This window comes from Sorex fumeus, unplaced genomic scaffold, assembly GCF_029834395.1.
Source record: "Sorex fumeus unplaced genomic scaffold, SorFum_2.1 ptg000030l, whole genome shotgun sequence".
NCBI classification, from domain to species: domain Eukaryota; kingdom Metazoa; phylum Chordata; class Mammalia; order Eulipotyphla; family Soricidae; genus Sorex; species Sorex fumeus.
This window is the reverse complement of record NW_026606087.1, coordinates 27086022-27112953: the sequence shown is the minus strand read 5'-3', so window position 1 is coordinate 27112953 and position 26932 is coordinate 27086022. Positions and strand designations below refer to the sequence as shown.

At 39.7% G+C, this 26932-nt stretch overlaps 1 protein-coding gene across 2 annotated transcripts; it reads right to left on the bottom strand.

Moving 5' to 3' along the window:
* Window positions 1-1868: 1868 nt before the first annotated feature.
* Window positions 1869-26824, bottom strand: PCF11 (PCF11 cleavage and polyadenylation factor subunit). 2 transcript variants are annotated; one of them, XM_056116274.1, is made up of 16 exons: window positions 26603-26824; window positions 23145-23270; window positions 21245-21433; window positions 20730-20924; window positions 18811-19928; window positions 18063-18243; window positions 17447-17930; window positions 15385-16916; window positions 12806-12902; window positions 9845-9964; window positions 9279-9384; window positions 6122-6305; window positions 5239-5394; window positions 4849-4941; window positions 3853-3888; window positions 1869-2983 (listed from the first exon to the last, which is right to left on the bottom strand). In XM_056116274.1, the coding sequence occupies exons 1-16, from the start codon at window positions 26792-26794 to the stop codon at window positions 2768-2770; spliced, it is 5025 nt and encodes a 1674-aa protein (XP_055972249.1). In that variant the 5' UTR covers window positions 26795-26824; the 3' UTR covers window positions 1869-2767. The 2 variants fall into 2 exon arrangements, with proteins under 2 accessions (XP_055972249.1, XP_055972250.1); XM_056116275.1 differs by having other exon boundaries at window positions 17840-17930.
* Between the last annotated feature and the right edge of the window lie 108 nt (window positions 26825-26932).

Below are 26932 nucleotides of genomic sequence, written 5' to 3'. Positions count from 1 at the left end.
TTTCTATCATTAGATTACTTCCCTGTTGTCAGCTAAATCTTTTCACTTGATGAACATGATTAGATGCCTCATTATATTTACTTATTTTATATAATAGTATTAGGCATTAAACGAACTGTCAAGAAGTCCAGGAAAACATGAATGGCCTGGAATTCTCAATATTAAGCTGTTATATGAGAATTTCTCACACATTTATAGGTCCTTTAAAGCTTATTTTCAGTTAAGATTATTTTTTAGTATTTTCCAGAACATGAAAGTTGTTTTAAGTTAGTAAATTATGTTGAAACCATGTTCCTATAAAGGGTATAAATGAAAGTTCTGGACTTCAGACAATATCACAGTATTTTTATTTTCACAATTTTTAACTCAAAAGTCACTGTTCCATCTTTATTTCAGCTTTGCTGTACTTTGCACTGCAGATTACTAGTTCTTGTTCCCAGTGCTATGTATGGTTGACTTATTTTCCATCTTCATTGGGGGCTAAAATTCAATGTTGCTGATTTCTAGGTCATTTATCAGTTCTGGCTGTTCATTAGAATCAATGTGGAGCTTCTTAAATTTAGTGGAGTCCCTGAATAAGAAATACTAAATGAGACGAAATAGAATACATTAACATTTGCTGTGATTCTAATGCACAGGCAAATTTTTGAGGGCCACAACCTAGATCACTACCCCAAAGAAAAGTAGGACTTCGAAATGCTTATGATCACCTCAGAGAAAAACTACTGCCATTCTATTCTGAAGTGAATTACGCTGTCAAGAACTGTCTCTAGATCTGAAACCAGGTCTGAAGCTCTACCTTCAATGTCTAATGAACCATTTATTTTTACTTTTGGTTTGGGGATCACACAAACCAATCTTGTCTCTATTTGTCACATCCTAACTATAATTTCTAGTTTTGTTTTCAGTAAATACCAAGGACTGAATCCAGAACTCGCGTGCAAAGTCAGTTCTGTTTTCTCAGCTCTAATCCACACTGGCACATATACTCAGTTCACCATCAGTCGATGGTTGTGGGGCATTTTCTTCATCTTGTATTTGTTGACTTCCCCCCACTCCTTTCTCAACTCTCCTCATTGCTCATCTTCCTGTTCTATTTCCTTCAGTTGTCCTTTTCTCATCTACATGTTTATTCCTCGGGGACCTGTTCGTTGCCCTTTACTGTTATTTGGTACATTTGTAGGTTTGAATCTTTACTGTCAAATAATTTAAGCATTTTTTTTAATTATGGGGTTAAGGACAGCAGGAAGTTCTACCTACATTTTTGCATAAAAAAGTTTCATTCGTATTTATAATTTCAGCTATCTCAAAGCATATAATTCTAAAATCCAGTAGCTCCCAAGCCTGTATTTCTTACTAAATTCTCATCTGATTCTTTTTTAAAAAAAAAAAAAAGCCAGATGCAGATAGGATGTCAATTTTAATTTCTAGGTGTAATATATACTCCTTACATGACCAGATGCCATAATTCTAATATTTGGAGTTGCGGGTCTTCAAAAGTTAATTTTTGAAAACTAAGTTTCAAGCTTTTACATATGCTATTTTTTCTCCATAGATAAACTTTTCCCACCACTGTGAATTCTACTCCTACTTTCCCCTCCAAAAAACTCATACTTACTACATTTTCAATATAATATCCCTTACGCACCTCCACATAGGGTGATAGGCCCTTTACAACCCATTTACCTCAGGGACAGTGCTCAACTATTTCTAATTATTTGATATGCCTATCCTCCAGTAGATGGCAGAAAAGATTAGTCTTACATCTCAGGTGCCTGGCTCACATGCCAAATTTGTTTCAAAGAACAGTGATGAAAGAAAGGCAAAAAAGTCACATTCTAAAGTCACTGAATAAACGAGATACAAACTCAGAGTTTCTTCATCATTCTATTTATTAGATATATGAATATTAACATCTCATGGTATCCATCTAAGTCAAAGCCAACAGAGGAAAAAAGTTAACCATGTTTCAAATGAACATTCTTATAGATTCCTGTAACTTAGGGTATGTTCATCTGCATTAAATTGACAATTTGAAGTGTCATTTAAAAAAAAAAAAACTTCAGATACTTAAATATAACTGTTAACTGATGGCATCAGTGTCCAAGAATAAAAATTGCCTCATTAGATGATTTACAAAAAATGGCATATTTTCTATAACCAGCTAGCTAGATATATAGGTATATATACATATTTATATATGTATATATAAATGCAAATATGTCCTATTTAGTAAAAGTCAGATCTGGCTTTTCTATTTGAGAAAAGCCCTGCAGTATTCTCATATCCCCCTTTTGAAGGATAAAGCTAACTTCTGACGGTTTCTTTAATCGTGGGAAGCTACTAGGAAAAAAATATTGAGGTTGCTGTTTAATTCTATTTTCACCCAATAAAAAGTGCAGAAACACTGTCTTTATTTGATGGTGTGCATAAATATTACACTCCATGGATAGCAAAAATATTTTTATTTATAATTTACAGCTTCACAAGTGAAAATCGTACATTTTTACACATACAATTTCATTTTGTTAAATTTGCACACATCTACAGAACTTTCACACAACAAGCACCTGAAACTGTGCAGGCAGTAGGAAATGCAAATACTAAAATGTATTTATTAACCAAGTGATAGCCGAAGGCCCTGCCTCAGCTAGACAATTTATATAGATCCGTCTATATATTACATTAAAAAAAAAATCTTCACCTTCTAGATCCAACAGCAGCTTTTTTTTTTTTAAAAAAGAAAAACATACCTTTCTCATTTTATTTAAACTGACTCAACTGCATCATTTTCTGTTTTAATTTCAGTGGATGTTGCTATGCTTTCCTCTGTACAAGCTGGTGGGGTATCAATTTGTTCTTCCTTAACTTTGGGACTTTCACAGGGTTCTTGCAATTCGTTTTTGACAATGTTCAACATAATGTTCAAGGGGTTTTCAACTGGTGTCTTGCTGGGAGATGGTGTACAATCAAATGAAGATGTCTGCAAAATGAAAATCCCTATAATTACTAATCAAAGTTTGAAAGTATCACATTAAGATAAGTTTCAAGTAAGAATTGTATGGACAAAGGAACCAAAACAAATGAAATGGTTGCTTCCCCATAGAGAGAGCCAATAATCAACATAAGGGGGGTAAATACCAAAATAAAGCTAAAAGCAGTTCAGACATGCTTCCACATTTTCCATACACAGTAACCCACATATTTTTCTTCTTTCCTAATTAAAATGTCTTAAGGTTTTTAACATTTTCCTCAGGTATCTTAGGAAATCCCAGCCTTTGTAGAATACTTTGGGGGAAGGGAGTGACAGGGTCCCCAAGAATCAAATCCCGTGTCAACCTGCCAGGCCATCTCCCCAGCCCAGAACTCAGTGAAAACTAGTGTTCCCTTTTGGACTTTTTTTTGACTTAAAAAATGGTTACTTCTATATGAAAATTTGAACTTCTAAAGTCAACAGATTGATGTCTCAGATTTCACATGCAATCAACTTAAAATTTATTTCCTTAATAAACAGCTAATATGTAAGGGGGAGAGAAGCAAATACTATACATAATTCTAGAAACCTATTCACCTTCCTGACCGTTCCCATCTTCAGTTCCCCTCACTTTTCTAGATCTAATGTTATAGTAAAAAGACATCAAAATTCAAATGAACAGAATATAAGAAATGTTCAATTTTTTTATTTTAAATTACTGTATAGCGTATATAACAGGTCTAAACTAACACAGTAATAAACAACTATAATGCTACATTCAAATAAAAACAATACAGTATATAAGATTAAAATATTGCTAATGCCAAACCCAACAGAAATGTATTGATTACAAACAATAATAACCAAAAAGAACTTACATTTTGATAATCTTCATAACATGATGGATGATAAATCTGGAGTAAAAAGAAAAAAGTAGGTTTTCACAGGCATATTCAGTTCTAATGGGCTATTTTGATGCAATTTTATTTTTTCATTTATCATTGGGTTGCATTATGAAATTTCAGAAGTTGAGCTTCTTGTACTATTTAGATTTAAATCTAAAGACATCTAGCTCTCTTTGCAAGGTGACATGAACTGTTGGTAACAAAAATAGTCAAAATCTTCATCCTGATTTCTCTTTAAACTTGTATATAACCAAATACTTTGGCGCCCTTTTTTTGTTTTCGAGGTGGAGGCCACACTCAGTAATCATTAGGGGTTACTCCTGTCACTGGAAGGACCATAGGGGATGCTAAGGACTGAACCCACGTTAGCCATATGCAAGGTACAGGCCCCACCCACTGTCCTTTTTTCCCATCCACCCCCCAAAGGTGTTGAACAAAGTAAAGGTTTTGATGATATATATTCAGAATCAAAAGTGTGATTAGGCAGAAAGATCTAAGTAGATTTTAATTACTGTGTAACTCAGATGCATAAACAACAGGTCCAAGCAAACCTAGCGCCAATTTAGCAAACAAAGTGATACATTTATGGATTCAAAAGATCTGGGTCAGAGTGACAGTACAACAGATAAGAGTTATTTGCCTTACACGTGGCAGACCCAGGTTCAAACCTCGGAATACCATATGATCCCTGTGCCTCCTAAGAGTGATCACCAAGCACTCAGCCAGGTAGTAAACCCTGAGAATTGACAGATGTGGCCCAAACACCACCTCACCCCTCAACCCCAAAAAAAGATTCAACAGATCAAACGAGTACATTCAAAAGGCCTGATTACTGATTGTTCCCTTCCAACTTGCAATGAATCCAACACTCAATAAATTTAAATTCCAATAACTTTTTTCTTTGAAATTAGCAACTCCCACCCCCCCCAAAACCTAACTACCAATTCCATATGAAGAAATGAATGTTACCTTTCCATCTACTCTAATTGCATTTTTCAAATGCCATTCCTCCTCTTCTTCATCCCAGTACTGTTCAAATTGTTCTTGGCAGATTTCACAACTCTAAAATAGAATCATATAAAAATGTGTGCATAATAAAACACATTTAGTCACATTAAGAAAAAAAACTCTTAAAAAGGGAATTTGAAAGTTTTCTGAGTGAACAATGTTCTAGAATACAAATATACAAATTCCGAAGAATTACGCATTATTCCATGAAAGGATTACCATTTCACTATTCTGGTTACCAGTCATACGTGAACCTGAAAACAGCTTACAAGTAATCTTTATAAACTAACGATCACATCATCTGTTCCAATGAATTGAGGATCAGAAGCAGGAAATGTAACGCTCTCTTACTTCAACTGCTCCGGCTGGTCCAGCAGGCACACTCTGGAATTCCTTCTCTTTAGCAGCCTCCTGAGTTTTTAGCACGACTTCTTCATGCACCTTTTCAAAAAACTGGCTCTTTGCACGCTCCTCCAGATCAGCTATTTCCTCAAATTCTATCCAGTCCTGGAAAGGAGTTGAAAAGCATTTTCATTTGTTTTCAGCTTTTAAGGTCTCTTAAATATGCCATTAAAAGGTACATTATTCTGCGTACTTCTACAGAATGCTTCAATATTATTTAAAATCTGTCTTCTCTTTGAGCCCCAGGACTAATAGACATCATGAAGTAAATAATGGAAAGTTAGGATCTTAATTTTTCCATTATACTGGAGATAATACATTTGTAGGCAAGGCAATTTAATAGAGACTTTTTTGCCAAAATAAAAGAAAAACTCACAAAACCTTGGAATGTTAAACCACTGAAATTTAACAAAAGGAAAATACACTTCAAATTTTTTCATTCCGGGAGGCTGGAGTGATAGCACAGCGGGGAGGGCGTTTCCCTTCCATGTGGCCGACCCGGGTTCGATTCCCAGCATCCCATATGGTCCCCTGGGCACTGCCAGGGGTAATTCCTGAGCACAGAGCCAGGTATGACCCAAAAAGCAAAATAAAAAAAAAAAAAAAAAGCAAATTTTTTCATTCAAAAACCATATTCCAGGAGTCAAATTCTTTTCAGAATAAAGAACCCAGTCAGTTCTCAGCAACTAATTTTTTTTTTTTTTGTGGTGGTGCTAAGGATCAAACCCAGAGCTTCACACATGCAAGTACTCTACCACTTAACTACAGTAATTGACGTAACTTTCAGAATGACAATTTAAAACCTAAAAATAAAGTCTGAAGGATTACTTACTGTTAAACTGTAGTACCAACGCCTGTGAGTGACTTTTCTGCTAACATCTTTTTCAGTTCTATTTTGTCGATAATGCCAGTCCAAATGATCTGCATATACATCTGTTTGTGATGTTGTAAACCTCATTCCACAAGAGTAGCACTGAATACCCGTATATAGTCGATTGATAACACTGTCATAACGTCTATTTTGAAAAACATTAAAATAACTATTAATTTTGAAGAAGTGGCTTAGTGACTTGTGAAAAGGAGGCAGTAACAAATATTCTAGTTCCCCACATTTTAATAATGGGAAAAATCATTATGATGTGACTAGATAATGATTTAGCCATGAAGCAGTTAAAATGGTTAATGCTCAAAGGTATTATTATCTACTAGTGTGTCACTAACAGTTTTTTCCCAAACTTTGAGAAGTTTTGAAACATGGATATTATGTTCTGATTGACAGGCCTAATTCAGTTACTTCTTTCTTGTTGAAATTGGAAGGATTATCTGGTAGCCAATAAGGAAATAACTGACCCGGTCTTAGATTACACTCATTATCAAATACATATTGAAGGCAGACTGATAGGAGTAATTCAACTACCCAACCCTGTTTCTAAAAGGGTTTTGAAAGAGATACATCTAAAATAAATAAATAGGGAACTGAGGTCAGCTGAACCAAGATTTTTAAATTCTGAGCTCCCTATTAAGAACTACAGATGTATAAAAAGCATGTTAGTGACAGTTACTAATACCAGTGAAATATTTATTTATTTTTATAGAAGTCATTCCCAGCAGTGCTGTCCTTCGGTGTTAGGTTATAGTGTACTTCAGGGGGCATGACAGCCACAACAGCAATGCTGGAGGATGAGTGGATGATGCCAGAGATCAAACTCAAGGCCTAGTACTTCTACCACCTTAGCTAACCCTGTCCCAAGAAAATACCTGAAACAGAAAAGCATATCACAGTGTACTAATATTTTGTAAACCAGCAACAAAATTCTGAGAAACTAAGAAAAAATGGTTGTTCAACGTATAAGTTACTTACATAGCAAACCTATATATAATAACACAGTAAAAGAGCTAGCTGAATCTTTACTTTTATGAAGTCAATAAATACATAAACAGGAGAAATCAAGAAATATGTACTTTTTAAAAACAGATGTACCAAGAACCACATTTTAGAACTTCAAAAATGGTCACTACCGGGGGCCAGAGCAATATACAACAGGGAGGGCGCTTGCCTTTCACTCAGCTACCATGGGTTAGATGATCCCAGCATCCCATATGTCCCCGCCATCAGTGATCCCTGAGAGCATAGGCTGCAATAAGCCCAGAGCAGAGCTGGGTGTAGCCCAAACACAATAAATAAATACTGCTCTGGAAGACAGGCCTGGGTGCAACATAAAACTACAAGAAAGTGAGGCCACCTTCTATTGTTGAGACCTTTAACGTTGTCTTATAATGTGGAAATACTAATAAAAACTCTAAACTTAATAGTATTACTTTATCAAATTTAATTTTATATTTACAAAGTATTTATTGGATTTAATCAAAAACCCTGCTCAGCTGATAGCCAGCCTTCCCTGGGAGATTTTCTACCCTCTTTCTCCCCGATTTTTCCCTTAAATAAAATCTCTTCTGAATTCGGGAGGGTGGGGAAGAGAAGATAATAAATCCATCAAGTGGCATTATATAAAATTTATTACTCATGTAAAAAATTTTTCAAAAGTATTCATAAAATATAATAAGTCAATAAAGTAGAAATAAATGTTTTATATCAGTATTATCAGCAATATACAGCTATAGAAACAAGCACCAAAAGTTAACAGTGGTAATCAGTAATGAGGAATCGTTATTTTATTTGTATTTTCTCATTTTCCACAATGAATTAACAGAATTTATGTAGCAAAAAAATCATTAAAAAATAAGATTTAAGAGGGGTGAGGTAATTATGTATACCCAAACCATAAATGTTACCACCACTATAGCACTGTCCTCCCGTTGTTCATCGATATACTGGAGCGGGCCCAGTAACGTCTCCATTGTGAGACTTGTTGTCACTGTGTTTGGCATACTGAATACATCTCAGTAGCTTACCGGGCTCTCTGAGCGGGTGGAGTAATTGAAGCCGGGTTGGGCAGGCTGGCCCCATGCCAGGCAAAAGCCCTACAGCTGTGCTATTGCTCCAGCCCAATGTTAACACCAATGTAAACAAAATAACTAGTAAAAGGTAAGGTAAAGGCCCTCCCGTTGATCGTCGATTTGCTCGAGCGGGCCCAGTAACGTCTCCATTGGAGACTTTGTTGTTACTGTGTTTGGCATATCGAATACTCTATTTTAAAAAAATAACAAGAACCAGATAGCTCAGAGACCCAGGTTCAAACTCTAGCACTGGCAGGAGTGACACCCCAAACACAAAGCCAAAAGTACACCGCCCCCCACCTTCCTGAGCATAACTGGCATGACCCCAAAACAGCAAAACTATAAAATAAAAAAAGAAAGTTACAGGTTCTTTGACTTTGGGGCTGAAGAGAGTCCAGTTGGGTAGGCTGCTTGCCTTACACACAGCTGACCCAGGCTTATAGCATTCCATGTAGTTGGCGCAAGCCCCAGAGTGGCCAGTGGCCCAAGTGTAGTCAAGAATCAGCCCTGAGCACCACCAGGTGTGGTCCGAAAAATGAAAAAAAAAGAAGAAAATATAGTCTATATTTATATATACTATGTATATTTTACTACATAAGAAAACAGACTTCCACGGTCAGAGAAATACTTGAGGGATGGAAGGGTGTAAGCACTGGGCTTCCCAAATTTTAAATATCTTTTTAAATTTAAAATTTAAATTTTAAATATCTTCCCAAATTTTAAAACATTAAGAGATCAAACCACTACTCTTAGAAATAACATCAACGATTAAAAATTGTTAATTGCTATCCTTTTTTTTTTTGTGGGAGGGGAGGAGGGGAGGTGGGGGGAAGGGGGTCCACATCCACTGCTGCTCAATTACTTCTGGCTCTACACTCAGGCATCACTCCTTGGGGGCTCAGGAGACCATATGGAAAGTCGTAGATCATACCCAGGTCAGCTATGTGTAATACAGGCACCCTACACACTGTGCAATCAGTTCCAGCCCCAATCATTATCCTTTAAAAATTAGAGAAAATTAGACTACATACTGTTTCAACTCTTCAATTGTAAAATTGGTAAGATCGGGAACATCTTGATCTTCGTTTTGATCTTCCTCCTCTTCAGGAGGAGGCTGAACAGCAACTTCATTTACTTCTTCAATTGAAAGAAATAACTTTCTCAGTACCATTCTACTTGTATTCTTTATAATAAACAATACAGTAAACATACAGATTAACCTGTTTTATCTATTCATGGCCTCAGAACTTTTAACAAAGCAGAACTGTAAAGAAGCCACATGAAATCCTCTACTTTGTAAGTCTGATTTCTTAAAAGTCAACCATAATGAAATTTTATTTCATCAACCCTCCAATAATTTTTAAAAGCTAAAGATACTGTAAAAATTACAACTACACGAATGTTGACTGCTAACTGAAGCAATGTCCACTACAAAGCTGATCTTAGAAAATCTAAAAATTCCATAACAATCATTTTAAACAAAAAGCCCTAGAATTCAGTTAAAAAGACATTTTATCATAATTTAACATCATTATATTATGTTTTACATTTTCACAACTCAACATTTTGTTTAATGAAATACAAAAATCATGCTTACGTGTCGTAGATGAATCAGGCTGGGACAATTTGAGAATTCCTGTTTTTAGCAGTTTTGAGAAGAGTTCATTTACATCCACCTGACTGAGATGATTATCAGGATATGCCTTAGGAAGCGCTCCTTTAAATAAATAATATTCTTGAAATGAAAGTAGAACTTAAAGACGAAAATATGCTAACCTTTATTTTTGTTTTCTTCAAGATTTCTTAGCAACAATTTAAAAACCTTATGAGTATAATTAAATTCTTAGCACCTCTTAAAAACATTTTCTCTAACAAATGCTGAAAGATAACACTGAAAACACTCAGTAAAGCATGTGTATTATATTAAATCTGTATTAGGTTAAGAAATACATATATATTTTTTCACCTTTTTTTTTTTGCTTTTTTGGGGTCACACCTGGCGATGCACAGGGGTTACTCCTTGCTCTGCACTCAGGAATCACCCCTGGCAGTGCTCAGGGGACCATATGGGATGCTGGGAATCAAACCCGGGTTGGCCGCGTGCAAGGCAAACGCCCTACCCGCTGTGCTATTGCTCCAGCCCCAACTTTTGCCTAATTAAATCCATGTCAAACATTATGTCTAAATTCTAACTAGAAATTCCATTTTCTAAATTGTGTGATGCACTTTTCTGTTCCTCAGCTTCTTTTACCTGTAGTAAAATGTAAATAATCATTCACACTTTAAGTTTGGATTAAAAGAAATAAAACTTTTAAGGGGCTGAGTCTGACACTATAAACAGTATTTGATTTGTTTTTATTTTGTTTTGGGGCCACTCCTGGCTCTGCCTGGGCTCAGGGATCATTCCTGGTGGTGCCCGGGGAATCATATGGGGTGCCAGGGTTCAAACCCAGGTAGGCCGTGTGCAAGGCACAATGCCCTACCTGCTTAATTATCTCTTTGGCCCTACGGACAAACGTCAGTCCTGCAATATTGTAAAAATCTAAGAATAAACCAAATTATTACATCCATGCTAAAACAATGATCAATGTAAGAGTGAAGGAATAAACAAATTTATTTTACTTTTTTTTTAATTTATTTTACTACTAGAAAAAGCGATAGCACAGCGGGTAGGGCGTTCGCCTTACACGCGGCCAACATGGCCGACCCGAGTTCGATTCCTCCGCCCCTCTCGGAGAGCCCGGCAAGCTACCGAGAGTATTCGATATGCCAGACACAGTAACAACAAAGTCTCCAATGGAGACGTTACTGGGCCCGCTCGAGCAAATCGACGATCAACGGGAGGGCCTTTACCTTTACCTTTTACTAGAAAAAGAGGCTTTTCCAATTTTAAAGTAGTATATCAATTCAATACATCCAACCCTTGAGAAGATGTGATTCCTCTATGACACTGCTAAGCCCTTTCACATGTAACCAAAGGTGGCAAAAGAGAACGGTTTTTTCCCAGTTTTTGCACACCATCTCATGCCATCAACCCCAGAACAAGTCCTTTACTCCAGAAAAACCCTAAAGAAAATACATTAACATAGGACTTCACCAGTTACAAAATACTTTTGCATATGTTATATGTTATTATTCGATTCTCTTTTGAAAAGAGGAGTTCAGGTAAGTACCCCCTTTTACTACATCCTGTCTACAGAAGAAAATGAATCTAAGAGAGATTCTAACACCCAGCCAGGACAGATGGTTCAACACTTGCCCTTCACACAGTCAGCAGCAATTCAATCCCCAGCATCCATACGATCCCCCAGGCCAACCAGGAGTGAATGATCCCTGAGCACTGCTGGGTGTGCTCCGCCCTCCCCACCCACCCCCCGCCTCCCAAAAAAACCACATAACCTATACAAATAGCTGAGTGGGTAGTCTAATGGACTTCTCATTTTAGAGCCCAATTGTGTGTGTGTGTAATTCGGGCGGGGGGGGGAGGGGAGGGGGGCAAGAGGGGGAGGTGGGATGGAGGGAAAGGGGAAGGAGGAGAGGGGGAGGAAAAGGGGGGGAGGGAAAGAGAAAGGGGGGAGGGGGGGGGAGAGGGGGGGAAGGGGGAAGAGGGAGAAAATGTATTAATTCTAATGGTCACTAGAATTTAACAAAAGCTTGGGACTGGAAAGACAGTGCAGTGGGATACAGTGTTCGCCCTGCACACGGCCAACTTGGTGTTAGGCTCCCAGCACCATATATGTTCCCAAAGCCCAGCCAGGAGCACATAGCCAGAAGCAAGACCTCAGTTCAACTGGGAGTTGCCCAAAATCCAAAGAAAAAGAGAATTAAATTTCTGTGACAACACAGAACTACAGCAGAGACTACAGCTTGGCTTGAGTCTACCCTAGTTTTAGTTGAGAAGCCTTAGAATTTACAAACAATACTACCTCTATTTCTGAAGACAGCTGCCTAACTAACTATGACTTGGACTAGCAGCTCTCACTACAACTAACTCTGCAGTTAACCTATAAAACACCATTAACGTAAAACTATTTTCACATATTAAAAACAAAACAAATTTTTAAAAGTCCTAGTATCCAATACTGTTACTAAAGCCATAAGTAACGTACTGAGACACTTATTAAGGGACTTGTCTAGAGAAACACAATAATGGTTTTTCCACTCATCTTTTAACAAATTATAGAAAATTGAGAACTCAAGACCTCAAGTCAACTTTAAAAGGTATTTTTCCCAACATTCACTTAAACGATTATTAGATGATCAACACATGTACAAGAACAAACTCAAAAGATCAAAAGATTTCTGATGTCTGTCATTTCATTCAACCTCAATAGAAAGGTCATACTCCCACCCCAACTTCCAGTACAACCCTATTGATTTTCTTACCTTTTATGGTCTGCAAGTCCTGGTAAAAAAGGACTAAGGTGACAACAAATCAACCGGGTGAACAATTCAAAATGGACGCATGTTAAATTTCCACGAACTGCATATGCCCTCTCAAAACTTTCTCAAATGGGCAAGACAGTTGACTGTCTTTCGCAAAACACAAAGTACATACCTGAAGGATTCTGAACAAACGCTCCAGGATTTTGAGGATGAACTGGTAAAAACTGTCCTTGTCCAAATGCTACAGGCTGAGCAACACCAGTCAAAACCTTTAAGAGAAAACTCAGTTTTAAAAATATCCTATGTTTTAATCAAAATTCAACATTCTAAATACATAAAAGGTCATAATTCAGATTATGACCAAGGATGAAGTTCAGTGGTAGAGTACATGCTTGACGTTAGTAAGGTCCTGGACTTAGTAACACACCAAAATATCCACCAAAGGACCAATTTCAAAGATAAGTATATAGCCTGACTGGATTCACTTCACATCAAGATATGAAGTTTTGTAGATAACATATGACTTTACACAAATCACTATAGCTTGTTGGAACTTTCGTCTAACTTACAAATTGATTATTTTTTTAAATTTTAAGATACCCAGAGATGTGACCTGTCTAATGGTAGCAAAGCTGAGGCCAGAACTTTTTTGATAGCAAATGTTTTTTGATATCAAAACAAAATAATTAGCAATCTGAACTCCTCTCTGATTATCCTATTTGGCCATCATACTCTAAATGGTATCAACTAAAATGTTTAAAAAGTAAAAAGAAAAATCATAATACTGTATTGGCATACAATTACTCTATTTGTAGTACAGAGAAAAGAGGTCGTCTATGTTGTTATAAAAACGAAGATCCATTTATAAGCTTTCTTATTCTTATGAAAATTCAGTAATATGTAGCACTGTAGCACTGTCCTCCCATTGTTCATCGATTTGCACGAGCGGGAACCAGTAATGTCTCCATTGTGAAACTTGTTATTGTTTTTGGCATATCGAATACGCCACCAGGAGCTTGCCAGGCTCTGCCGTGCAGGCAGGATACTCTCGGTAGCTTGCCTGGCTCTCCAAGAGGAACGGAAAAATCAAACCCGGGTCAGCCGTGTGCAAGGCAAACACCCTACCCACTGTGCTATCAAGTAATATATATGGTAACATACGTATAGTGTATGTGGTATAATATATATGCTGCTAAAAATACCAATTCTATATAACATAGAAAAACATGATCAATTCTCATTCCGGAGTATTTGTCAACAACATTATTTTTTTTTTTAATGATAGATTAGGGGCTGGAGAGATAGCACAGCGGGCAGGGCGTTTGCCTTGCACGCGGCCGACCCGGGTTCGATTCCCAGCATCCCATATGGTCCCCTGAGCACCGCCAGGAGTAACTCCTGAGTGCAGAGCCAGGAGTAACCCCTGTGCATCGCCAGGTGTGACCCAAAAAGAAAAAAAAAAAAAAAGATCAAATCCAATGAGGCTATTCAATTAGTAGTCTAAGCAAGTGAACATAAGACTGGTTTCTATCAGTAATGTTTATAACGTGATTTAAAATTTTCTTTTTTTAATATTACTAGTGTAACATCTGCAATATTACTAGTATAAATCTTAAGTGTAAGCACCTTAAAAAAAAAAAAAGGAATTTAACCCAGAAGAATCTGAGCAGGCAAGCAAGGGTCATTAAATATCAACTGAATTAATCACAATTGTAAGCACACTGTTTTAAACATTTCAATATGCATTTTTAAAATGTATACAAATGTGTACAAAATTTAAAAAGCAAAACTAAAATGTGTTCAAATAAAGTACAAAAAAATACCAGTAACTGACTGTACATGTTTTTGTGCTATAATGACTGTATTCGAGAAGTTACAATTGTTAACTCTGGCTGGAATGATGGTGAAAAGCAGAATGATAAAATTATAGACTGCCAAACAATCTCGAAAAAAAAAATATGTATATATATTAGCACACAAGGCTCAACCTGTAACATGTTAATTAAACTCTTAAACAAGGGCTTAATGGCTCCAGGGTGATACAGAAATCTTGACACACTTTCTTATAAGAAAACTTACATTTTTTGATCATTTTTTAGCATATTATTCATAACAAGCAATACAAAGTAAATTATTTGGGGCCTGCTCTTTGAACAGGCTTGGATGGTGGTTGAGAAAATTTTAAATAATGATGTGGGAAGGTGTAATAGTAATGGGATTAGTGTTGGAATACTGAATGTAATTTAATTATTGTGAATAACTTTATAAAAATAAAATTGATTTTTTAAAAGGTACTCAACTTAAAATTATACAAACTATCAAACTGTCTAAAAAATTGTTTTTCTTTTAAGTATGTGTATAAAGGGCAAGCAATCATACAGTGTTTAGGGTGTTTGTCTTGATACGGCTGACCTGGGTTAGATCCCCGACATCCCATATGGTCCTCCAAGTACCGCTGAGAGTAATTCCTGAGTAGGAATAACCCCTGCACATTAGCAAGTGTGGCCCCCCCAAAAAAAACCAGCATGTGTATAATAAAACAAAGAGATTTCTCAGGATCCTAGAACAGTTCAATTCAATTTTGGATTTAAATTGCAAATTTCATCCCCAACAACTCACCTAGTACTTTCCTAGCATTGTGAAGTTTGGGAGTACACTGAGAACTTCGAATCTATAGAATAAACCATTTGCCTAAAAAAACCCAAAATCTAGAGACACACAGAACATAATTTTGTAACTACAAAGACTCACCTGTTGAGATGTCTGAAGATTTCCTACTGCTAAAGGAGCTGATAAATTACCAAAGTTTCCAAACTGAGGACCCTGAAGATTCTTTTCATCAAAATAGTGTCCAGAAGCTCTGTTAAGGGGATTAGAAAAATTCTGGTTTCCAGGACCATGTGGTCCATTAAAATTTGGTCCTTGGGGTGTATCAAATATTTGTTCAGGTCTTTGGAACGGGGCATTAAAAGCATTGCCAGGTGGGTCATTATATGGACCAGTCTGATTGAAAGATACTGATTCAAGTCTTTGTGAAGGATGATTGTCAAATCGTGCACCTTGAAGACCAAGAGGAATATCAAATCTTGATGCCTGCTGGTGTTGTGGACCATCAAATCTCTGAGGTATACCATCAAATCTTGGTTGAACCTGTTGTCCAGGAGGTCCATCAAATCGCTGTGGGCCTGGCTGACCAGTTCGTTCAAATCTAGGACCTGGCTGACCATGCATACCATCAAATCTTGGCAAAAGAGATGGCTGCCCATCAAACCTTAATGCATGACAGCCCTCAAATCTTGGACCACCCTGACCCAGAGGCCCTTCAATTCTCAGGCCACCTCCTGGTACAGGACCCTCAAACCTCATTCCACCTCCTTGCTGTACTATAGGTCCTTCAAACCTGATCCCAACCCCTGGTTGACCATGTGGACCCTCAAACCTAAGGTTCCCACCAAGTTGATTATGTTGTCCTTCAAACCTCAAACCAGCTGACTGACCATGAGGGCCCTCAAACCTCATCCCTACTCCCTGCTGTAGCAAAGGACCCTCATACCTAATCCCACCTGCTGGCTGACCATGAGGCCCATCAAACCTAATTGCAGGCCCTGATGGACCATGACCCCCCTCAAATCTAAGTCCACCTACAGGCTGACCTCGAGGATTATCAAATCTAAGTCCACCCACAGGCTGACCATGAGGTCCCTCAAACCTCAGACCACCCACAGGTTGACCTCGATGTCCCTCAAATCTGAGACCGCCCACAGGTTGGCCCCCTGGTCCTTCAAATCTCAAACCACCTGCAGATCCCTCAAATCTCAAACCAGAGGAGCCTTCAAACCTAAAACTACCTCCTCCTTGACCAATTGGCCCCTCAAACCGCATAGGTGTCCCAACTGGTCCTGGAGGACCCTCAAATCTCAGAGGGCACCCACCTCCTAACTGACCTTGAGGTCCTTCGAATCTCAAAGGGCCACCTCCCCCCATTTGTCCTGGTGACCCATCAAACCGAAGAGAACCTGGTGCAGGAGGTCCATCAATTCTAGGGCTTAATTTATTAGGTCCTTCAAAAATCATCTTGGTTGGGCCATCTCTCGTTACTGATGGCCTACTAGGTCCATCAAATAAAGGTCTATCTTCAGCTAAAGCGGTAAGTCGCTGATTTGTATCAAGGCCGGCAAATCTTGATGCTGGACCATCTACATATGATTTATCTGAATCTTCATATCTAGGTCGCTTAAGAGGAAAACGATCGTTGAATGGTGATCTTTGTTCTTCTCGTACACCTTTTGAAAAGAAAAAAAAATATTTCCCTAAATCTGAATTTAACATTATCTTAAACTCTTTCTGTATTCATGTAAGTATTCATCCAAAAATATACATAGCTACTTCACTGGAGAGCAAGAAATAAACCGCTGCACTAAGAGGACGCTACCTTACAGTCAGACACATCTGGGCCAAAAATGGGCCAAAAAAGAAAACAACACATCCCCGTTCTAACAACTTACAAAGTATCTGACTTTGAGAGCAAGTTATTTAACCTCTCTGATCTTATTTCCTGTCTATGAAATGGGAATACCATATACTGACTGGGGTGTTGTGAAGATGAAATCAGATTACATAAAGGACCTAGAGAAAAGTACCTGGCATAGAGTTAGTCTTAGAGTGGTAACTCCCTTCCCCTTTCCTTTGAAGGGAAAAACAAACAAAAAATAACCAGTTTGAAAAGTCATTTAAAAAACCCATCCCCACTTAGCTGGTTCATTTTCCCTTCACTGCTGATTCAATAGGCATAATCTGATTTAACTTTTTCTACCTTTAGCAGAGACTTGCTCGTCATGTCTTCTCCGGCCCTCATGGGGTGAAAGATTCTCAGCATAAGTACGACTCCCAGATATAGGAGAAAGACGTCTTGCTCTTTCACTAAATTGTTCTTTTCTGTCAAACTGTGCTCCACTATTCCTACTTGCATGTTTACTTTTGGATGGCTCACATTCTATTCCAGACAACAAGGCATCAGTCAAAGGGTAGTCAAAAATATCAGGATCTAAGAGATCAAGTCTTGGAAATGAATGCTGAACCTGTGTTCTTTTCAGTTTTGCTTTATGTTCATAGTAGGTTAATTCAGCATCAGATAAGAGAGGTTTCTTTTTTAATCCACCTTTATTTTCTTCTGTAGGACTATCCCGTACATTGCATCTATGTTTACCTTCTTGATACTGAAATAGCTGTCGAATTTGATGCACAACAACAAGGAACTCATCTTGTGTAATTTCACCAGATGCTAAACGTTCACTCGTCTGTATGGAGGTGATAAAAGAAAATCAAAAATCTTAAATGAGGAAAGTATTTACAAAAAATTACTTGAAGTATAAAAGTACTTAAAAAAATAAAAAGACAAAAGAATGATTATATGGGATCATAGTAACTACCTTTTGAAGTAATTCTCTTTTGCTTGCAAGAGTTAATTCTTTAGGAATCTGAAGATTGGCATCTACACTCAATCGATGCTGCTGCTTTGGGGTTCGAGGTGACAATATTCCTTTAGTGCTCGACCAGCTCTCCCTATGCCTTAGATGAGGAGATTTACTATGTTCGTCACCCTGTTGTAAACTGAAACAATGAAAACAGGTCATTACTTTGTGCAATCTTTTCAAACACCCCCGACACGATTAAAGGGTCCTTTCAAAGGGTCTGGTTAAAATAAATAAATGTGCTCAGAAAAAAAATGAGTATGAAGACACAATACGACGTCAGGAAAATCAGATATCTAACAATTCTTGTTATGTCCCAAACATGCAACCTAACATAAATTACTCATTGTTTTGGTTTTCAGACCTGGCTGTGCTCAGGGCTTACTTCTGGCTCTGAGCTCAAGAGTCCGACAGAGTTTAGGGGACCATAAAGGGAAACGTGATCAAACCTGGGTCAGCCGCGTGCAAGGGAAGCACCCTGCCCACTGTACTATCTCTCTGGCCCCAGATTAACCTTTCTAAACTCCAGTTTCCTTATCTGTAAAAGAGGAATAGGAATAATAATGGTATTTAACCCATGAGCTTTAAGAATAAAATTAGGAATACATGTAAGTGCACATAATAAACATTATACAACTTGTACGACCTTTAAACACTATATTCTTAAATGTACATGAGATAATCTTTTTAAAAATTAATATCCTACCTTTTATTTTCTTCCCAACCAGATTTCCATCTCTTAGTAGACTTGGAACTTTGCCAGCTGTCAACATTCTCCTTTGGTTCAGCTCCTGACTTTGTAGAATGCTGGTTTATAATTTCCTGTGGCCTTTCCTCATCGGTCTTTTTCAATCGCCTTGGATCTCTAATATCCTGCTTAGCACTTCTCTTGGCATTCCTTTCTTCCCTCGAAGTTGGTGGAAACTCTTCCATATGTGACTGTTTTACTCCTGACTGGCGAATTTTCCCAGCTTTGGGTGTCAAAGTCGGGGACATGCTCCTCTGTCTTCGTTTGGGTGATCGCCTATCTCTTCTCTTTGGAGAATGTACAATTGGTGACCGAGACTTGGGTGACCGTGACCTCGATCGCTTCCTAGTACTTGATCTCCCTGCTTTAGTCCCCTGTTTTTCAGATTCTTCTGCTACTGTATCCTGTTTTTGTACAATACCATTTATGATTTTATTTCTACTTCCAACCAGTCTGTGTTCAGATGATTTCAAGTGCTCATCTTTATCCTTTTTTTCTGCAGTTTTTCTCTTCTCTTTTAAATCATCATCTTTGTTATCAATTTTATCCTGAAGATGTTTTTTTAATCTCGGATCTCTCTTGCTCATATCAGACACCCTTGTGCTTTCAGTTTCTTGATTTTTCAAGTCTTTTGTATGGGATAGTTTATTTTTCAAAGGTGATGGTGACTTAGATTTAGATTTAGATTTAGAATCTAATTGGTCAAGTTCTTTCTTGTTTATTTTTTCACCTGATTTACTTTTTTCTTGCTTGGATGAATTAATTTTTTCAGAGGGAACAGTTTTAGTTGCCTTAATATCAGACTGATTCAATGTGTTCATTAGGAAATCTTTCCTATGACTCTGATCTTTGCCATGAGAAGAATGCTGACTCATCCTATTAAGACGGGGGTCCCGGTTAGTTCCTTTCAAATCTTGAATTTGTAAGGATGGACCTGGACGACTTTTCTCAGGTTGCACAGGAACCTGATGGGGAGCTTTAACTACCATAGGGGGAATTTGTGAAACGTGTAATTTGGATGGTGCAGATCCAGGACCTAAGTTGGATGTCTCCTGCTGAACGCTAAGTGAAACTGCCTGAAATACAAAAAAAAAAAAAAAAAAAAGCTCATGTTAATACTGTATACTATGTAATTTTTATCAGTAAATTCAAAACCAACAAACAGAATGCTTTATTCAGCAAATCCATTTACATAATACTGTTTCACAACTGTTTAAGTGTCAACTAAAATGGATAAAGTTTGAGTATGTATATGTCCTGCTACTTGCTGAGATTTTACAACAACCTCCAACTGAAATAAAATTTTAAAATTCCCCTGAACTATCCAGAACTCTAAGCCATATTGCTATAAAGAAACTGCTAATCACTGCATTCCAGGTGCACAAGAGTCAAGGAGTCAATACAGCTATACATTGCCAAAAACAAAAACATGTCATCTTCCTGGCCTCCTTAATTTTGTACTGACTTTTCTGTACACAGATGTGGATGTCTAGAAAGCTGACTTTTGGATCACTGCAGCAGACTCATCTTCTTGGCAGTGACATTTTTTAAGTAGTCCATAAGACTTGTCAACACAACTGAGGGTACATAATGTAAAAGGAACACTAACAGGAAATCGTCTTTAAAAACTAGTTACTAGTTGAGCTTTATAAAGATAGAGAAATCGGATCTAATAATGTACCAGGGACTAAGAATGTGGATCAGGAGTAAAACACATGTACCTAGCTTGTTTAAGGCTCGGACGCTGAGCCCCAGGGAAACCAGAAAAGAAAATCGTGATCGTAACACGGTAACTTCAAAACGCATTAAAAGAATTCAAATAAAAAATTACTTTTCTACCAAAACAGAACTTGAGATGCCAAGTTTCTCCCACTCACCAGTTGTGCCTTAGCCTGCTCCAGCTCAAGCTCCAGCTTCTTCTGCTGAAGTTCTAGTAACTGCTTCTGTTTGGCCAGTAACTGCTGCCTGATTAGTTGCTCTTGGGTAAGATTCTTTTGTAAATCAGGGACGACTGGAGGAGTGGAGATGGTCGGGGAACTGACCACTGTGCCAGGGGTTGAAGGCTCATCAGGCTACAAGAAAAAATAATTTGTTGGGGGGGAAAGCATAGGTACAAAGAAAAGTAAGGGGGCACCAAGAATTATCAGCATTATGTCTTAATACTAATAGTCTTAAACGGCCAATCATGTAAAATGTACACAAAAAACTTTTCAGAAACTTAAAGCTGAAATACACACACAAATACTTATATTTTTTTAACACACAATGAATCAGAAGTTAAAATATAAACATCTTAGTCAATTCAGCAGGATATATTTCTTTCCTAACAATGGAACTTCCTAAGTCAATATTGTTCAAGCATTATACATATACAATTCATATTAAAACTTACCGATTTATTTAAAAATTTAGGATTCACATGGATGCTAGATGTATTCACATTGGGGGGCAGAGGTTTAATAGGCCAAGCAGGATCTAACGAATTGACTCTGACATCCAAGGCATAAAGTTTCTTCAAAGGGAATATTTCATCCCATGTGGAACGTAATTTAAATAAACTTTTCCTAGTATTTTCATCCACCTAGAACAACAGAAAATTCTATGGCTTGTTAAGTTACTATAAAATATTCTACATAAAACACATAAATCGGTCCTACTTCACATACTGCTCATTCGTATATTAATTTGAAACTATGTAGTTTGCAAATATCAAGAATCTCAACTTCATAAAAAAGAACTAGAAAAATCAGTCATCAATTAGCTTTCATGCAAACGAGGCAAGTATTTTTTTTTCCAAGCACAGAATGTTTCTAATATTTAGATCTTAGTAGACTATCCCTAATGTCTGTACAAAAACACAAAAATATTTTAATATCCTGGCTTAAATCTTTTAAAATTATTTACATGGTAAAACAGTTACATTAAGAAAAAAACTATCTTCCAATCAATCTTTGGCAATACAACAAGCAGGCACCTGTGCTTCCACATGTCTCTGTTCTCCAGAAACTATGTTGTGGAAGATACCTCATTAACCTCAATCCACAAAACTTTTACCAACCGATAAAAGTTGGTAAATATGTTATAAATTAGCCATCAGAGAACCCTAATAACTGGGAAAACAGTTCTAACTAGGATGTAGTAAAGACAACTATATTCAAGAGTGTTAAGACAAACTTACTACACATTATCTCCAACATTAGTAGGGCCCATTTAAACTCCTGAGTAAAATGGAACATACTGAAACTGAAACTAAGAAGTTGGTTTAGCTTCCCATCATCCACAACACAAAGCTGACTTCTCGGACTGCAGTAGCCTTGGGTAAACGCTATTTTTAGCAAAGGTCTAACATACACTATTAAAAAGTTCCTAGTACAACTTGAATTCTACAGCTCCCCAGTATTCTTACGTTCATACTTAGCAACCGTTCTCCAACACTAATGGGAAATAATAATCAAATAACAGCTAGTTATGTTCTAATAAACAAGTAGATTCTGATACTGATTAAAACAAAAAATAATCTATTTGTCAAGTACGACAACATGGAAGATTTCTACAAACAGTGCATCTACTTCTAAACATTTTATAAACGCCTTCTTACTCAGTGTGAATGGTCCAGCCTAACAGGAAAAGAATTATTTCAGTCAATCCCTTCTCTCTCTCTCTCTCTCTCAAAGCAATACTGTATTAACCAAACTAGCAGACACAATATAATGCAAAAAATTTACAAAAAAATCTCCAGGCACACAAAAATAAGCCTAAAGATCCAGAGGACAAAATGGAGTTCCCAAATAACCTCAAGTGATTATGCACACATACCAAAAATATTCACAAGACCTAATTTGAACAAAGTAACAAAAAACAAAAACTTTTCTAAGGAAGAGGGGTGGCTGTCTATCTGAAGCTTCAGCAATTAATCACAGGTAAGATTGGATGATGCTAGATTATGCTTTTTCAAAATCAACGGCCTAACCATTAGAATCCCAGACACTAAGTTCTTACATATCCTATCTCAAGGCTTCCCATCCATCATTTTAGATTCTAGTGACAGATTTTCAATTTCAACCAAACTCAACTTTAAAAATCAATCAAAAGCAAAAGCACTTTTTGACTGGGTAAATGTTAAAATCCATGATCTGCTTTAAAAATGCCACAAAACGCACCAATTCTAGCATGTACCTGATAAATGACCAGAGTGAAACATTTCACCACCCAAGAAAACCCAACACCAAAGCAAGTATTTATTTAATCAGGAACACACTTTTTAATTCAAATGTTTCTAAATGCATATGTACCTTTTCAAACACGCAAATAAATGTCGCGACTAGGTTTTTAGTAAAGGCAGTGAGATACTCTCTTCCAACGTTTTTCACAATAGAATCCATAAGGTACATGACTGGAAGCTTCTCTGAGGAAGGAGCCTGAGGTAATAAAAAGAAACTGAGAAGTTTAGTATAATGAAATGCCACCAAAAAGTTATTTTAAAAGTTTTCAAACCTACAATACAGACCTCTATTTTCTGTTGATACTAAATATACTTTGAGTATTTATCTTTGGGGAACTTAAGTGTTCAAGTTCTCGTCTCTTTACAATGATCTTAAGTGAAGCACAAAAGTAAGTTCAGAATTACAAGAAAGGAAACACCCCTGGCACGAAGAAACTAGGCTCACAATGGCAAAAAGACTTGTGTTTTAAGTGACAAAAGGGAGAGGGCTAGCACTCTGTGTTAATCATCCCGGTGTTACACTTTGTGATTCACCTTAACTTATGATGTTCCTAGAATCTATGACGTTCTTAGACCTCCGGCAGAAACCCTACATTCCAGACATATTTTATATGTTAAAATCTATGAAACTTTTATGTGTAAAAGTAGGATTACTTCTCGATAGCCCAATGAACAAGGAGATAAGTACACTTCACAAATGAAGTTAATGGCAAAATTACACTTAAAACTTGCACACGAACATGCAAGAAGGTGCAAATTGTTATTGGTAACAAGAAAAACTGGATGGAGCAGCCGCTGAGTCATGAAAGTCAGGTTCAACTTGACTGGAAACCAGGATTTGTCCTGAAGATTTTCTTCACAGCACCGACTCTCCGGCGAGATTTTTTCCTCTGACATGCACAAATCAGGAATTCTAAATTTGTGCAGCGCTGTGGCGAAGCTGATACAGGTGGCCCTCTCCAAAGTAAAGCAACGTGCCCCAGCAGTTCGACTGCAATGCCTCGCCATCACTGGCTTTTAGAAGGCACAGCAAGTTTCCAGAAAGCATCAGCAGCAGGTCACAGACTTGAGGAGCATTAAGACACACCACATACTGTTAACTCCAAATCCACAGGAGCAGCGGGGTTTAAAAAAAAAAAAAAATACCGCGCAAGGGTGCACACACACACACACACACACACACACAAACAAGTTTCCCCATTTACCCATCCCATGTGTAGAAGGCACAATATTCACCCACAGCCACCTGTAGCTAGGGTTGGTTTAAGTTCTGCAGTACACAATGCCACCGGATTTCAGAAAAACCAATTGCCCATACAAGTGTGTGGAGTGCTCTTGCTTCTGATAACACCTTTACAACCAAGTTGGCTAAGGACAGCTTTGAGTATCTTCGTATGAAAATTTTCTTTTATAGTACTAGCTACTGAGTAACTCTGTATTATTAAATTTTTTTTTACAATACTAATAAAGGGGTTCACAAAAGGCCACTGCATGTAAGCTAAAAAACACCAACATGTCGGATGCTTTATTGCGTTTTTATAGTACCATGTCATGCTTTGCACCATTCTGATCATCTGTTGCACTTAGGAAAATAAACAGGTTTCTCTTTCAAACCAATTCTGTTCGGTATGCTAACTTTTTACCGGGCAAGTGAATCCTTATATGTCATTATTATTATCATTATTATTATTTTTGCTACTGCCACCCCTCGGGAGTACACAGCGTGTGAATCCCTAAGTTCAGTAACGCTGAGATGCAAGAGAAGAGGGACACAAACATTCACCTCCACAAAACAAAATCCGAGACAAATGACAGCTAATCCCTCCCCTCATCTTCAGCCCCCAAGAAACTTCCCGGTGATTCATACACTTTTCCCCCTAAAAATGGCTTTAGAAAAAGAACCAGAAAAAAGGCGTGTCGTCGTCCCCGCCCACCTCCCCCAAATTCAGCCGTCCCATCAGCAAACAGTCCCATCTACCTCCAGCGCGGTGCGGCGGCCACAAAGGTTTGAACGTGGCCGCTATGCCCAGCGTGACAGGGGGCTTCTCAAACGTCTTCTGGATCCGTTAAAACACAGTTTGGGAACGGCTGAGCGACAGCCTGAGCTATGAGGCTCTGAGGAGTGCTAGGGACCTGAGAGACACTCGTCAACTCGACTTCTGGAAGACGTTCTCCGAGAACGCCGAGTGCCTTTCGAGCCAATGCTACTCTCATGCCCAGCACGTTCGTGGTAGCGGGGGGCGGGGGGGAAAAAGGGGAAAAAAAAAAACAGGAAAAAGTCGAGGATGAGGAAGGCTCCCCTCGTAACTACCAGACTTCAAAAAGCTGTTCCCGACAGCCGGAGGAGAAGAGGAAGGCTCGTGTCACAGCTGTCAGGCTGAGCAGGACAGACCTGTTGGGCCCTTTCGAAAAAAACAAACCGGAAACGAAACGAAACGAAACAAAACAACCAAAAAAACAAAACCCCCAAAAAAAAGACCCCTACTGCTGTCCTCTCCGATCCGCAAGGCCCGACTGTCGGAAACCGTGTTGCCGTGTGAACCACCACCGGGTGACCCCAAAGAGCGGACGGACCCTGCCGCCCGACCCCAGGGCGCCTCGAGGCCGTCGTCGGAGGCGCCCGAGCGCGCGGCGAGAAAAAGCGGGTCTCGGAAGGGACTCGCCCACCTGACCGAGGTCAATGAGAACGACGAGTGCGGGTTTCATACGCTTTATTCACAAACTTTAGGATGCCAGTCACACGTTTCAAAGCCGTTTATTGAGCAAGCGTCAGACCGCTCCGTTTGTACACCAGACAGAGACCGCCCGAGGCGACACAGCGGCGGGGGTCGCCCGAGTGGCCTCGCGAGAGGGGGCCACGCCCTCCGCCCAGAGGGGGCTCGGCCTGGCCCTGCTCCGCCGCGACCGCCTCGAAAAAAACCCGAGCCCGCGCCCCGGGCGGGACGGCCCCCCAGACTCGCCTGCAGTGACAGCTCGCCGCCCCCCGCCCGATCGGGGGGGGGGGGGGGCGAGGCAAGACCAGGCCCGTCCTGGCGGTCCGGGGGCCGAGAGGAGGAGCGGGAGGAGCAGGAGGAGCAGGAGGAGGAGGAGGAGGAGGAAGAGGAGGAGGAGGAGGAGGAGGGACGGACTTCTGGGAGCAGCGCCGTGCGGGCGCCCCGCGGGGCCGGCCGGGCTCCCCCTACAGGCTGCCTACGCGCGCCCCCGGCCCCGCCCGCCCGCCCCCCGCGCCGGGGGCCGCGGGACCCTCGCGCGGGACCCCCGGCCCGGCCCGGGCCGCCCGGCAGCTGCCGGCGCGCCCGCCGGGCCGCCCTCCGCGTCATGTGCTCCCCGGGCGCCATGTTGGGCGCCCGCCGCCCGCCGCCCGCCCGCCGCCCGCCGCCCGCCCGCCCGCCGCCTCGCCCCGGCCCCCGCCCGCGACCCGGCCCCGAGCTTCGCCCCCGGGCGGGACGCGGGGCGCGGGGCGCGGGGCCCGGGGCGAGGCGCCGCTACGACCGGAGCCGAGAAGGGGGCCGCGGGGAGTATAAAAACCTTGGCGGTTTGGGCCTCGATGAGCGAGACGATCTCCTTGGCGAAGGGCAGGTTCTCCTCGGCCAGGATGGTCAGCATGTTGATGTGCGGCTTGCTGTTGAAGGTCAGGTCCTCCAGCGACGACTGGTAGTCCCGGCAGGCGTCCTCCCGGGCCCCCGCGGGCCCGGCCTCGGCCGGCGCCGCCTCCGACATCGCGCCGCGGCCCCCCTCCGCGGCCCGCCGCCGCCGCCGCCGCCGCCGCTCGCGCCGCTCTCGGCACCCCGCCTCCCGGCCGGCTCCGCGTCCTCCGCGCCCCGGTCGCCGGCGGCCCGGCCTCACCGCATGCCGGCC

What these genes read in the sequence shown, in the direction of transcription:
- PCF11 (XM_056116274.1), bottom strand. Translation starts at nt 26,794, where the DNA reads ATGTCGGAGGCGGCGCCGGCCGAGGCCGGGCCCGCGGGGGCCCGGGAG. An exon ending in AAAGAGAATTACTTCAAAAG is followed by an intron (nt 17,931 to 18,062) that starts GTAGTTACTATG and finishes ACCTCCATACAG; the next exon opens with ACGAGTGAACGTTTAGCATC. An exon ending in GCCTGATTCATCTACGACAC is followed by an intron (nt 9,385 to 9,844) that starts GTAAGCATGATT and finishes TTTCAATTGAAG; the next exon opens with AAGTAAATGAAGTTGCTGTT.